Source organism: Auxenochlorella protothecoides (assembly GCF_000733215.1).
Source record: "Auxenochlorella protothecoides strain 0710 unplaced genomic scaffold scaffold24, whole genome shotgun sequence".
Classification (NCBI taxonomy): domain Eukaryota; kingdom Viridiplantae; phylum Chlorophyta; class Trebouxiophyceae; order Chlorellales; family Chlorellaceae; genus Auxenochlorella; species Auxenochlorella protothecoides.
In genome coordinates, this window is record NW_011934249.1 from 263,608 (window position 1) to 276,343 (window position 12,736).

At 65.2% G+C, this 12,736-nt stretch overlaps 3 protein-coding genes across 3 annotated transcripts in view; all 3 read right to left on the bottom strand.

Moving 5' to 3' along the window:
* The window catches only part of F751_2510 (Protein SERAC1), a gene marked incomplete at both ends in the record, with an annotated part of 6,336 nt that extends 3,016 nt beyond the window's left edge, over window positions 1–3,320 (bottom strand). The window contains 5 exons of the mRNA XM_011400262.1: window positions 333–540; window positions 1,232–1,338; window positions 1,582–1,843; window positions 2,115–2,564; window positions 3,201–3,320. Of these exons, the coding sequence (XP_011398564.1) occupies window positions 333–540; window positions 1,232–1,338; window positions 1,582–1,843; window positions 2,115–2,564; window positions 3,201–3,320 (1,147 nt within the window). The remainder of the gene's footprint in view (window positions 1–332; window positions 541–1,231; window positions 1,339–1,581; window positions 1,844–2,114; window positions 2,565–3,200) is intronic.
* Window positions 3,321–5,132: 1,812 nt separating this feature from the next.
* Window positions 5,133–7,390, bottom strand: F751_2511 (H(+)/hexose cotransporter 2; the record flags this gene model as incomplete). The annotated part of the gene is made up of 5 exons (XM_011400263.1): window positions 5,133–5,869; window positions 6,030–6,694; window positions 6,808–6,914; window positions 7,151–7,161; window positions 7,282–7,390. The coding sequence occupies 5 exons, from the start codon at window positions 7,388–7,390 to the stop codon at window positions 5,133–5,135; spliced, it is 1,629 nt and encodes a 542-aa protein (XP_011398565.1).
* Window positions 7,391–8,326: 936 nt separating this feature from the next.
* F751_2512 (Biosynthetic arginine decarboxylase) lies at window positions 8,327–12,653 on the bottom strand (the record flags this gene model as incomplete). Its single annotated transcript, XM_011400264.1, has 13 exons — window positions 8,327–8,432; window positions 8,613–8,709; window positions 8,865–8,976; window positions 9,091–9,407; window positions 9,675–9,945; window positions 10,147–10,266; window positions 10,534–10,736; window positions 10,895–11,060; window positions 11,201–11,349; window positions 11,556–11,628; window positions 11,808–11,846; window positions 12,028–12,146; window positions 12,323–12,653. The coding sequence occupies 13 exons, from the start codon at window positions 12,651–12,653 to the stop codon at window positions 8,327–8,329; spliced, it is 2,103 nt and encodes a 700-aa protein (XP_011398566.1).
* Between the last annotated feature and the right edge of the window lie 83 nt (window positions 12,654–12,736).

The following is a 12,736-nucleotide window of genomic DNA, read 5'->3' on the forward strand; positions in this document are numbered from 1 at the left end:
CCCCGCCCCGCCCGCCGCGCCCTCGCCGTCCAGCGCTGCGCGCACCGCCTCCAGCACCTCCACCGCCAGCGCCGGCGCGGCCCAGGGCGCCTCGCCGCCGTCGGTGGCGGCCGCGCGCCGCGCAGCCGCCGCGGCCGCCGGGCCCGGCAGCAGGCTGCGCGCCGCGCGGCCCTCGCCCCGCACCGACTCGGCGTGCAGCAGCGCCTTGGTGGCGGCGCTGGACAGCGAGCAGTCGGCCGCGCCCGCGCAGGACTGCAGCCAGGCAACCCAGCCGCCGGGGTCGCGCGCGCCGGGGCCGGACGCCAGCGCGCGCGCGCCGGCGGCGTCGGTACCCAGCAGGGACAGCAGGCGCGCGGCCTGCTGCGCCAGGGCCAGGGTCAGCGTGCCGCCCCCCGCCAGGCCGGGCGCCGTCCAGCCCGCCTCCGCGTCGTCGGCGGGCGGGCCCTCCTGCGCCGCCAGCACCAGGCGCAGCGCGCGCAGCACGCCCATGCGTAGCAGCCACGCGCGCCGCGCCTCGTCCGACGCCAGCGCGGTCATCACCTGGGACAGAGAGGGCTTAGTCTACATATCTAAAAGGTGATACTATGACACGGACGGGAGAGGCGCCCCACACAAAACGACCACCAGCACCCCGCTCTCCCATATGATTGTTCCCCCGCCGCACCGCGATGGTCTGCGCCACGGCGGCGGCGCTGGGGCCGGCGTCGGCGCCCTCGCCGCCCGGCGCCCCCGCACGCGCCACCGCCAGCGAGGACAGCGCGTCCTCGCTGGCGTCCAGGGGCAGGTCCCAGGTCGACCCCGGCAGCAGCTCCCCAGCCACCGCACGCGCAAAGGCGGGCCCCACCGGTGCGGCGTGGATGTACAGCGCCAGATCGGAGTCGTTGGGGCCCCCCGGCGGGGCTGCGGGAGCGGGGCCGGAGGGAGGAGTGGCGTCCGTGCCGAGCGCAGGAGCGGGCCTGTCCGCTGCAGGGTCGAGAGCGCCAGGGGCAGCGTCCAGCGTGCCTTCCGCCGGCGAGCTCTCACCGCCACCCCACGGCCGCCAGGCCCACCATGAGGAGGCCGACCCCTCGGCGTCGTGGGGCGGCCCTCGCGTAGACCCCGACGCCAGCCCGGCCCCCGGCGCCCCAGCCTCGACGGCGAGTGCCTGCCCGCCGGCCCAGGCAGGCAGCCACCCGCCGAGCCACGCGCCGGTCCTGGACCCCGCCTGCAAAGCTGCCTGGTCACCCTTCACAGCAGCCAGGGCCTCTTCGCCGTAGGGCTGCACGACGAAGGAAAGGGCCACCACCATCTCGGCCAGCCAGGCGTAGAGCCCGGCCCTGCACCCCGCCTCCACCAGGCCTGCGGGCGATTGTGTGGAGGGTTGATGCGCCGGGGCGGTGCCTGGGCCAGCTTGCTTGAGACAGCTGGGCTGCTGCACCACCGCCGGACCAACCCTGAGCAGCCACATCACGAACAAAGCCCGGCTGCGGTGCCGGGCGAGCGCACCACAAGGCAACTCTCAGGCCCCCGACCGGCCGCATGCGGCAGCCCTCCTTCTCTCCTCCCTCCATGACAACGCGTCCCATCGTCGTCACGACTCACTCTCCAGCGCCAGCGTGAAGGGCTGGCAGGCCCGCGCGCTCCGCCGCAGCGTGGCAGCGTCGGCCTCTCCCGACGGCTCGCCCGCGGCGTGCCGCGCCCAGCCCAGCACGGTCTCGGCCCAGGCGTCGCGGGCGGCGGGGTCCAGGGCCCCTGTCATGGCCAGCGCCCTCACCACCGTGGCGACAGGGCGACGCGGGCCCTCATTTCCTCCAGCGGAGATGCGGTGCAGGAGCGGGAGCACGGTGCCCTTGAGCAGCGCCGGCTGCAATGGGGCCAGGGGACGTGTTGTGTAACGGGGGGGAGGTACAGGGGGGCAGCAGGATTGCGGTGTTGCGACGGGGCACAGACTCTGCAGGCGGCACTGGTGTGTGCAATACACGTGGAGCATTTGCCCTTGAGCTGGCACGGCAAGTTCCCCTGCTTGCTTGCATAACCAGTTATCGCCCCCTTCCAGCACCATGCATGGGAACGCCGCCCAAAACTTGTACATCTCCCCCCACTCCGGCCTCATCCAAAATCCTAAAGTCCCTCACCGGCACACCGTCCCCCGGGCCCCGCCTCCTCACACAGGCCGCAAAGGCGGTGAGCGATGCGTGCAGGAGTGCACCCTCCCCCGCCGCCGCCGCGTCGGCCGCCGTGCAAAGCTGCGGGTGCAGCCACCCGGCGGCTTCAAGGGGCACGCTGGGCGGGCAGCCGCGCGCCAGGTCCTTCATCAGGCCGCACAGCTCCTGGCGCTCCGGCTGGCCGGCGGCGAGGGCAAGGAAGCGCGGCAGCACGGGGCCGGCGCCGGCGCGTGCCAGCGTCGCGCAGTTCACCACCGAGGCCTGGGCCCAGCCACGCAGACAGCGCAGCGCCAGCAGCGTGGACGCGGATGATGCGGCGGGGTCGTGCTGGAGGGAGCTGCCTGCCCGGCTCCGTGCCGCCAGCGAAGGGTCCCCAGCCACGCCCAGACCGCGCGATTCGACCCCGGTCCCCGGGTCCTCCTCCAGCCAGTCGAGCACGGCGCGGACGTCGGCGGGGGGGGCGGCCTCCGCCAGGCGGCCGGGGGAGAGCGCGGCGCCCAGGCTGGCCGCCAGGCCCGCGTCGGCGGCGGCCAGGCGCAGCAGGGCCGGCAGCACCCCCGGCAGCGGGAGCAGGGGGCTCAGGCGCTCGGGCGCGGCGGCCGCGCGGGTTAGGTAGCGTGCCAGGGCACGCCGTCCCTCCTCCCCGGCGCCGGCCTCGTCCGCCAGCTCGCGCACTGCCCAGGCCACGGGGCGGGAGCCGGCGGCGGACAGCGCCAGCGCGCCCGCCCGCGAGGGCGCCGCGCCCGGGTCAGTCAGCCGGTCCAGCGCGCCGGCCAGGCGCGCCGCCATGCCGAGGCCGGGTTCCGCCCTTTCCACAGCCGCGTGAAGAGCGGCGCCACCGCGCTCCAGCCAGCGCGCACGGGGCGGGGCCTGCGGGGTGAGACGGGGCCTTGCGTGGCAGGTCCAGGGCAGCTGGGGATGCATGCAGAGAGCAAGACTTTTGCCTAATCTCGGCGGTCATCCCAAGTTCAGACTAAGCATCTCAGAGGGCCACTCATGCAAGATCCATGCTTGCAATCGCGGTCCCACGATCAGGAGGCGCAGCAGCCTGCTCACGGGATCAGTCTCGGACCGGCTGCCGTCTAGAGCTTCCCTGACTCTGTCCAGCGACGCCACCGCCACACCGGCGACGGCGATGGAGCCGATCCCGGCGATTAAGCGCCATCTTCTTGTCATGCGTGCAGCCGTACCCCCGGCCCCTTCACTCAGGTGCCGAGGGGCCGGGCGCACAGGCTTACAAAGGTGAGGCTGGCATCCTCACACCTCCGCCGACAGCCAGACGTTGCCAACAGAAGGAATTGGTATCAGGCCTCCACATAACCTATATTTACGGTAACGTGTTGCGAGGTTGTCGAGGATGGACCTCGGGTTGAGTTTCCGGGCGAAGAAGGTGACGTGGTCTGGTGGAGCGGAGTTCGAAACTCGGGCCAGGTGGGCATCGCCGATACCAGAAGGTGAGCACTCCAAATGGCAGCTGTGTTCTGTTTAGCAGTTGTTATATATCATGTTAATTCCAGTAAGGTCTCAGAGCTGAAAAGGGCAGTGCTGTGCGGGCGTGCAAGAGCTTAGCAGTAGCTATTTCCCCTTCCCGGAGGAGATTGTTATATTACATGGGTGGCGTCCGACGGATTACACATGCAAGGCAGCTCGTTCTACATTACAAAATCAAGAATATGTGGGAGGGCGCATGGCGTGACATTGTCTCTCAGCCAGAGCTCGCGTTCCGCGCCAGTTCCTCCAGATCACCCCTCTCGATGGCAGTGTGGTAGTCGATGTTCCGCTCCCTCAACCAGGCACACAGGTCGTGCAGACTCATGCCATGAAAATCTGCATTAATTTTGTACCGTGGAGATGTGGGCAGCCCCTTTGAAGTAACCTCCAGGAATCCACACCCACTCCCCGGCGACATGTGGGACCCATGATCATGACGCCCTTGATCGATCCCGATCACGCTCGGATCACCTGGTGGAGACGAACTAGTTGTCGTTTCGTGCCTCATCGGGCCGTTTCCCGAGCTGTGCGCGGATGCCGAAACCGACACCCCTCCAGGAGTGTGTCGGACGGACGTCTGGGTGTGCTCCCCGTGGGCGTGGGCCGTGCCGCTGGACATGGTGCTACTGCGGGGTTCATGCAATAAGGATGTTGGGTGCAAGGGATTTCTCCTGTGTATGGGCGCGCACTCGAAGAACGTTCTCGGAGCTGCGTGAACGCGGCATGAGAAAGGTCACGTGCATGGCCTTGGTTGGAGACTCGAGTCACGCCACCCCACAAAGCGAGCGTCTCGGTGCACACGTACTCTGAAACCGCTCTGAACACTTCCCAGTCACTGTTCCCACTTCTCTCAGTCACCCATCATCCAGCTCGACTGTACAGCGGGAAGACGGGCGCATGCAGGGGATGAGTTTTTGCAGGGCAGGCGTACTGTGTCGAGTTTGGCATGGCAAGGCAGGGGCGGGGGTGGCGCCCTGCCTGCACGGAGGGGCTTGCTAGTAGGGGGGGGGTCAGTGCGCCTCGACTCGTACCGCTCAGAACAAGAGACAAGGGCACACACAGGCGGTTCAACTGGGAGCATGGGTCGAGTCCATTTTTCAAATCTCATGCGCTGGCGGGAGGGGCGGAAGGGGATGGGGGTGGGGCGATGACATGCCACTCCAGCCAGACCCAAGCCATCGTCCGGCCAGGCAGTTGAGTTTTTAAAGTGACTGGTGGCAAAACGCAGAGGCCACAGCCGCGCCGGCCACGACTGCACTCGTCCAAAATGACGCGGCGGTGGGCGTGCATGCTCTCTTAGATACTAGTAGTAGAGAGGTGAAGGGGTGTGTGCGCGTGTGGGGCGTGTCGCAGGGAAGAAGGGGAAGGATCCTCACCGGTCGCGCTTGGAAAATCATAAAACCGTCCCAGCCCGTGCTGGCAGTAGCGCGCCGGCTTCAGGCTCAGGGAAGAATCCTGCCCTCTCTGCCGCGACGCGACAGAATGCCGCTGCGCCGCTCAGATGGCGGTACCGCCAATGGGCCCCTCCTTGGCCTTCTCCCCTGCGTCTGCGTCGCGAGCAGCCTTGGTGGCGGCGCGTGAGGCGGTGCGCGTCGCGTCGCGGTCGATGATCTGCTGCGCCACCTCAGCGCTCATGATGGGGCGCCAGGCCATGTGCCGCGCAAAGGTGATGGGCACGCGCTCCACGGGGATGCCCTTGGTCTCGGGCATCATGAAGAAGATGAAGACGGTCATGATGGCCACGAAGGAGGCAAAGAAGATGAACACGCCCCACTTCATGGCGCAGAGCATGGAGAGGAAGGCCTGGCCGATGACAAAGGAGAAGAGGAAGTTGGTGGTGACGGCCACCGACATCCCCGCCGCGCGCGTCTCCAGGTTGTGGATCTCCGAAGGCACCAGCCAGCCCAGTGGGCCCCAGGACCAGGCAAAGGCGGAGACAAAGACGCAGACCACGATGAGCACGCCGATGGCGGTGGCGGTGGGCAGGTCGCCGTCCTCGTACTTGCCAAACTGCACGGCCAGCACGACACCGGTCACGATCTGGGCCAGGAACATCTGCACACCGCCCTCCAGGAACCAGAAGCGGCGACCCAGGCGGTCCACGGTCAGGATGGAGAGGAAAGTGGCCACAAAGTTGACGGCGTTGATGATGATGGTGTTCAGCAGCGACGCGCGGCGCCCACTCCCCAGGGAGTTGAAGATGACGGGGACGTAGAACATGATGGCGTTGATACCTGGATGAGTGTGGGGCGAAGGGGGAACACTTCAGCGAGGGAGTGTGACGGGGCCTGGCTTGGGCTTCCTGGCTTACGGTGCAGAGCTAGATGCCCAGAGGGGGTGCGGCAGGCCCCTTCCATTGCACCCTTCATCCCACACGCTGGACGCTCTACCCACCGGTGAACTGCTGGAAGAAGGGGATCAGGCAGGACAGGATGAGCTGGGGCCGGTAGGCCTTGGTCAGCAGCATGGTGTAGGACTGGCGCAGGGAGACGAGGCTGGCCAGCTCCGTGGCCTCCAGGATGTCCTCCATCTCCGCCTCCACGTCCTTGGTGCCACGCAGGCGCTCCAGCACGGCACGCCCCTTCTCCACCTGCCCACGCTCGATGAGCGAGTTGGGGGACTCAGGCAGCACGATGGAGCCGACCAGGAGGCCGAGGGCAAACGCGGCGGCCAGGCCCAGGGACAGGCGCCAGCCTGCCCACCAGTCCTGGACCCCATAATTGACCAGGCCGGCGATGAGGATGCCGATGGTGGTGAAAAGCTGGAACAGCATGTTCAGGCCGCCACGGAAGTTGAAGGGCGCGACCTCGGAGAGGTACAGGGGGACCACGGTGTTGGCGAAGCCGATGCCGAATCCCAGGAAGGCGCGGCCCACAAAGAGCATGGCCAGGTTCTGGGCGCCGGCCTGCAGGCCCGCGCCCAGGATGAACAGGCAGGCGGAGGTGAACATGGTGGCCTTGCGCCCCAGCTTGCGGCACATGGTGCCCGCAAAGAAGGAGGAGAACATGCCAGCCAGGAACATGGTGGAGGTGAAGGTCTGCAGCACCTGGTTGTCGTACCTATAAGGGGGTTGGAGGAGGGTTAGCCGGCATGAGCTGGGTGTGGGAGGGATGGTGTGCACAGCAGAGAGGGAGGACTTGCAACAGCTTGACAACGAATTCCACCGACTCACTTGCAGTAGGGGCTTGTGTCGGAAATGCCCAGAACGGTACGCTCATACACGTCGGGGAAGAACTTCTGCTGGAAGCCGGCCATGGCGGTCACACCACCGGTGACACCCTGGGTAAGAGGGGGAAATGAGTGAGATGAGAGGCATGTGTGCTGCATGGAGTGGGGGCCCCACGATGGTGGAGTGAAGATGCAGTGCGTGACCCCGCCCCGCGGCGTAGGTTCCCCACGCAGTGACGGCCACATCCTGTCGGATGATCCCGTGACCCGCCCAACGGATGCCAGGACCGCCCGAGACGACAGTGCACCGATCCGCATGCCACGGAATCCGACAGCTGCACACTTACGATATCGTAGCCTGCGCGGGCGGGGGGTGGGCGAGGGGGTGGGCGGAGATTCGAACTGGATGTCGTCGGGAGTCGGAAGCAAGTCCCGGAAACCTCCACGAGCAAACCGGGGCCCCCGAGGCATCACTCACCGAACAGCAGGCCTCCACATGCCGACAGGATTGCAACAAAGATGACGTAGCCGGTGAGGCGGCCTCCATACGCCTCAGCGTGGAGGTGCTCCGCACCCACGGCCACCATGCCTCCTCCGGCCATGATTACTCTGTCGGGAGGGTAGATAAATGTGACAACTCGAAGTTGTTTCCCCTGAGTGGAGGTTTTGTGGCCGTACAGGGGCTCGTGAGACGTATACCTCGCAGCCGCACTTCGTGAACGTTAGTCTGACTCAGCAAAGAAACCGCTTACGTCAACCAAAGGCCGCGGGCCCGTGATCCCCACGGCAGATGGTGCGAGCCCGTGTGGTGCCGACATGCACTGCGAATACGGGCAAGATTTATAGATCCGGGCCCCCCATCCTCGCATCCGTACCTTGCGCAGCCGCCGGGATGACGGGGTTCAGCTTCGACTCGGGTACCTCACCACGGGGTGACGGGCGATGACAGTCAGTAATCCCTTTAATTTATTAATTCTTATAATTCTTTTGGCAGGTGTGTTTGTCGCCCACGTTATTCTGCGAGACCCAGCGAGAGCACGCGGGTGAAGCGCCACGGAAGGTGCGAAATCTGTGTCGGAGATTTTGGATCGCCCCGGTCCCGCCATATTTTGACGGAGAATCTATTAGGTTTGGGCAGCAGCACACCACTCCCTCCCAGCGGCGGAGTTCAAGAACAGGTCGAGGCCACTCACAAACTCCAGATTTAGATTATCAGTTTTTACAGAAGGCAACCAGCGCCATGCTGAGATAAATCTGGCGAGGGATGTGTTTGCACTCCCTGGTGTACGTCGGAGAAGTGGTGGTCGCAAGGGGGGAATGCGTTTCTGCTGGTGCACGTTATAGCCGGCTTGAGTTGCGCGCGACCATCACGGTCATATGATTGTGAGAGTCTAGCGCATGTATCTGTGTGTGGAGTGGAGGAGGTATCACTGGGCATTACTTTTTATCTGGCAGTGGGTGCACCCCCTATGCACATGCCAGCCCGCCATTCAAAATCACCCTCCTAGTCATCCTCCTGGCACTCACGTGTACCCCGCCATGCGCTCTCGGTAGCACTGCATGATGACCTCCGCTCGTCGCATGGGCAGGTTCCCCGCGTTGACCCTGAGCATGGTGGCCTCGTGCACTCTGCACCAAGCCGGGCAGGGGTGGGGGTGCTGCCATCTGACTCGTTCTCTCACCAGGAGGCTCCCAGGTCTTCAGGTCGATCCAGCACTTGAAAGGCAGTACCAGCCACACCACTCAGTGCAGCACCCCTTCACCGCGGATCCTTTCACACTCCGTCCTTGTGCCAACCCGACGCCCCACCTCTGGATCATGGTGGCCGGGTCGTAGCCCGGGTGCACCAGCACCTCCCCGACACTCTCCCCTCGACGCACGTGCACGAGCTGCACCCCCGCCCTCCCTGCATGCAGTGCGGTGCGGGTTGGAAGGGTCGGTGGTCTAATGCACATCGAATGTGGGTGGCTGATGAGAGAGTGCAGGGGCTGCCTCCTGTCAACGCATGCCTGCGCCCCAGCCCAACCACCCTTCCCCCCCCAAGAAACCAAAACCACCGACCTGGCTCCGCCCAGACCACGGCGGTGTTCAGCCGGCCGTACATGTTGTGCACGGAGCCCATGACCTCCTGGTAGACCCCGGTGAGGAACATGGCCAGGCGGTAGGGTTCGCCCTCGCGCAGGTCGTGCAGGGGCAACGCGCCCGCGGCGCCCAGGCCCCCCGGCCCCGCAAACCGGTCCAGGCGGCCGTCAGAGTCGCAGGTGATGTCGCCCAGGGTGGCCTGCACCCGCGGCTCCTCACCCAGCCGGGCCAGGGGCATGACGGGGAACAGCTGGCCGATGCCCCACGCGTCCACCGCCGACTGGAAGACGGAGAGGTTCACGTGGTAGAGGCGCACCCCGGGCACCGCGGTGGGTTGCAGCGCGTCCGGCAGCGGCAGCGAGTGCTCCCCCGCCAGAGTGCGGATGCGGTCGCAGGTGGCGTCAAACATGACGTCCACGCGCGCGCGCTCCACCAGGCTCAGCACGCCCAGCTTGAAGGCGCGCAGCGCGTCCTCCTTGAAGTAGCAGGCGTCGGAGTAGGACTCGCGCAGAGAGAAGGCGTCTGTGTGGGGAGAGTGGTTTGGGTAGTGGAGGGCGGGAGGGGTTTGTTGGGTTTGCTCGCCGTCTAGAGTTGAGGTTTTGGTGTGTGCTCTTCCACAAAGCAATTCGGAGCTTGGTTCTCGAATCAACAAGGATGGATGCATGTTCCCATGTTGGTGGGCATCCAGGGCGCTCAGGCACGAGTGCAGGGGTCATGGCAAGCGTGGTTCAAACCCCCCTTTTCACACAAACACGCACACATGTCCTCCTCCAAGAAAACCACCCGCACCCGCGGTAATGTTGTCAAACACCTCCTTGAAGGTGGTCAGTAGGTACCGCCCCTTGCCCCGGCTGGCGGCGGCCTTCAGCTGCTTGGTCAGCGGCCTGTCTAGGCTGAACTCCACGCTGTCAACCACCTCCTCCTCCTCCTCCCGCAGCTCCTCGCAGCGGACAGGGTGGTTGACCACGTCGAACACCACCACCGTGGCGTGGGAGGCCACAGCCCGGCCCGACTCGGAGATCAGGGTGGGGGGCGGGATGCCGCGGTGCACGCACACCTCCTGCTTGTGTTTGGGGCAAGGAAGGGGGAGGTGGCTCAGGTGATAATGTCCGGAAGGGATGGGGAGGAAGCAGGAGATGCAGGCGGGGGCAAGACCAGGCCGCCCACGACGACGCCGGCGACCAGGGACCTCTAGAGCATGTGTTATGGAACCCCCTGCCAACCCCATTTCCCTGCTTCCACCCGCCTGCATGGCCGATACGATGTCGTTGGCGTAGCTCTGCAGGCTGTAGGCCATGGAGGCCGCGGAGTCGGTGAAGGAGCCGTCGTAGTCCACGGCCAGCCCACCACCGACGTCCAGGAAGCGCAGCCCCGCGCCCATCTGCGAGCGGGCAAGGGAAATGGGTCGGGGGTGGGTTGACGGGGGCAGGCAGGCAGTACATCGGAAGATCCAGGGGGGCATCCTAGACATCACCAAGTGAGATGGAGTGTGAGTTTGCCTCTGCATGCACTCACTTTGTCCTACAGTGTCCTGAGGAGCAACTCATGCTCGGCAATTGTTGGCTCACCAACACCATGCGTGAACCCTTGCCCAGCGCGGGTGTCATGGGTCCCCTCACCCACATGCGCACCTGCCTTTCCCCTCCACCTCATTTCCCGCACGTGCCTTGACCAGTTCAGCGTAGAGGAAAGACGCCTCCCGCATGACCTCTTTAACCATGCGGATGTTGGTGATCTGGGAGCCCACGTGGAAGTGGAGGAGCACCAGGCAGTCCAGCATGCCCGCTGCGGCCAGCTCCCCGACAGCGGCCACGATCTCGCGGGCGCGCAGGCCAAACTTGGCGCCGTCCCCTTTCATGGAGGTGGGTTGGGTATTGGACGGGGTCGTGGACAGGGAGGGCAGAAGGAAAGCACCGCTGCAGACCACTGCACATGAGCGTGCGGCCGTCGACCAGGGCACAGATCCCCCCCATCAACCTTCCCGGCGGCGCGCCAGCGACCTGGCACACCTGAGGTGCTACCCCAGTGGCCCGAGTGCCGCGTGGCCAGCTTGGCCCGAACCCCCAGCCGGGGCCTGACCCCCAGCTTGGCGGCGACGCGCAGCGCCAGGCGTACCTCGCTGTACTGCTCCATCACCACCACGGCGTTCACTCCCAGCTCGCCGGCGTGCATGGCCTGGGGGGTTGGGCGGAGGGGGGTGGGATGCTTGAACTGAGACCTTGTTCAGGGCTTCATTTTTCAATGCACTGCGCCCTGTACCACCAGTGGCACCATGCAGGCCGCTGAACCGCAGCCTGCCTCACGGCACCACACACCAGCTCCATATACTCGGCGTCCTTGCACCCGTTGCAGATGAGGTTGAAGGCGGGGCTTGCCGGGAGGGGGATCATGCTCAGGGCCATGGTCAGCTCGGCCTTGGAGCCCACCTCCAGGCCCAGCCCATGCCCGTGTTCATGGGACCAACCTTTCGAAGGGGGGGGGGATGGAATTGTGGGGGCATGGGAAAGCATGCGAGAGCAAGGGCAAGCAATGGGAGGAGGGCTCGAGTACAAACATCATACTCCTGGCAGGAGGTGCCCAACCATGCAAGGCCACCCAGCACCGGCAGATGCTGGCAGTGAACAGCAGTCTGCACCCGCACACACGCCCAAACAGCCGTGCGCCACTCACTGTAGTCGAGCATGCCTTGAAGGAGCAGGCGGTCCGGGTTGGATTTTACAGGAAACACGGACCTGAAGCATCCCTGGCAGCGTGGAGGATGGGGGCAAAGGCGTGAACTCGATGCGTGTATAGAACCTGGTTGATACACGTTGGACAGAGAGAACCAAGGGAATCCCCTTCACTCATCCTCCTGGATGCTGCAAACCAGCTTCGTAGTGCTAGATGGACAGACCGGCCCCGTTCCTCCCAAGACTCTCGCACCTGATACTCGAAGCGTTCGATGGCAGCTCTGAAAGCGTCCTGGGAGGCGTGGAATGGCGTGTAGAATGCAGATGGTTGAGGAAGCTCATGAAGTAATGACACTGATGAGTAGCGTTGTGCTCCCACTACTCACTCCACCCACGGTTGTGGTGAACAACACGATTCAATCCACAAGACCACCCTCAGCATCGGGATTCAGGCCTCTCAACCGCCGTCGCACCCTCAGTTTCTCCAGGCGGTGGCATGCAATGGACGGGAAGCGGAGGAGGAGGGGAGGCAGCAGGCCGCGCTCCTTCAGGTGTTCCACAAGCTGCGGCAAGTCCACCGCCGGGCCATCCTCTGCAGCGGCAGGAGTGCCCCTCTATGTAACAAAGCAGTCAGACGCACTGGGGCTGGGTCTCAAACTGCAAACCCTGGACTTGTCTTCATTCAGCAGAGCCAGCACGGTCCCATTTCAGCCAACTCTCACACAAATTCATGTTCCCCCTGGCCGTAGGGCTGCCCTCCACGCCCACCTCCCAAAGGGCGGATGGCCAGGTTCCCCTCCTCGGCAATGTCGACATAGCCACAACCCCATCCATCGACGTTGTAAAGCGCCCGGGAGGCCTCGGTGCTCCAGGTGGATCCCTCCCGGCCCAGCGCCGGCGAAAGCCCTAGCTGGCGAGCCTGGGAGGGGCTGCGACTGCTCTGAAGATCAGCCTCACTGGTCACCGGCTTGAAGTCCAGGAGCAGGTCTCCACTGGACGCGGCCGAGGTGGTGTCCAGGTCATAGAGCTGGCTGGCTCGTGAGGAGTAGCCACAACCCGTGGACTGTAACTTCCGCTCGACCCCTGCAGCACAGTCCATCCGACACACCAGAGGGCTGGAGTATCCCGCTGCCCAGATTGAGTTTATAATGCAAAAGTATATAGCCCAATGGCGAGGATTGC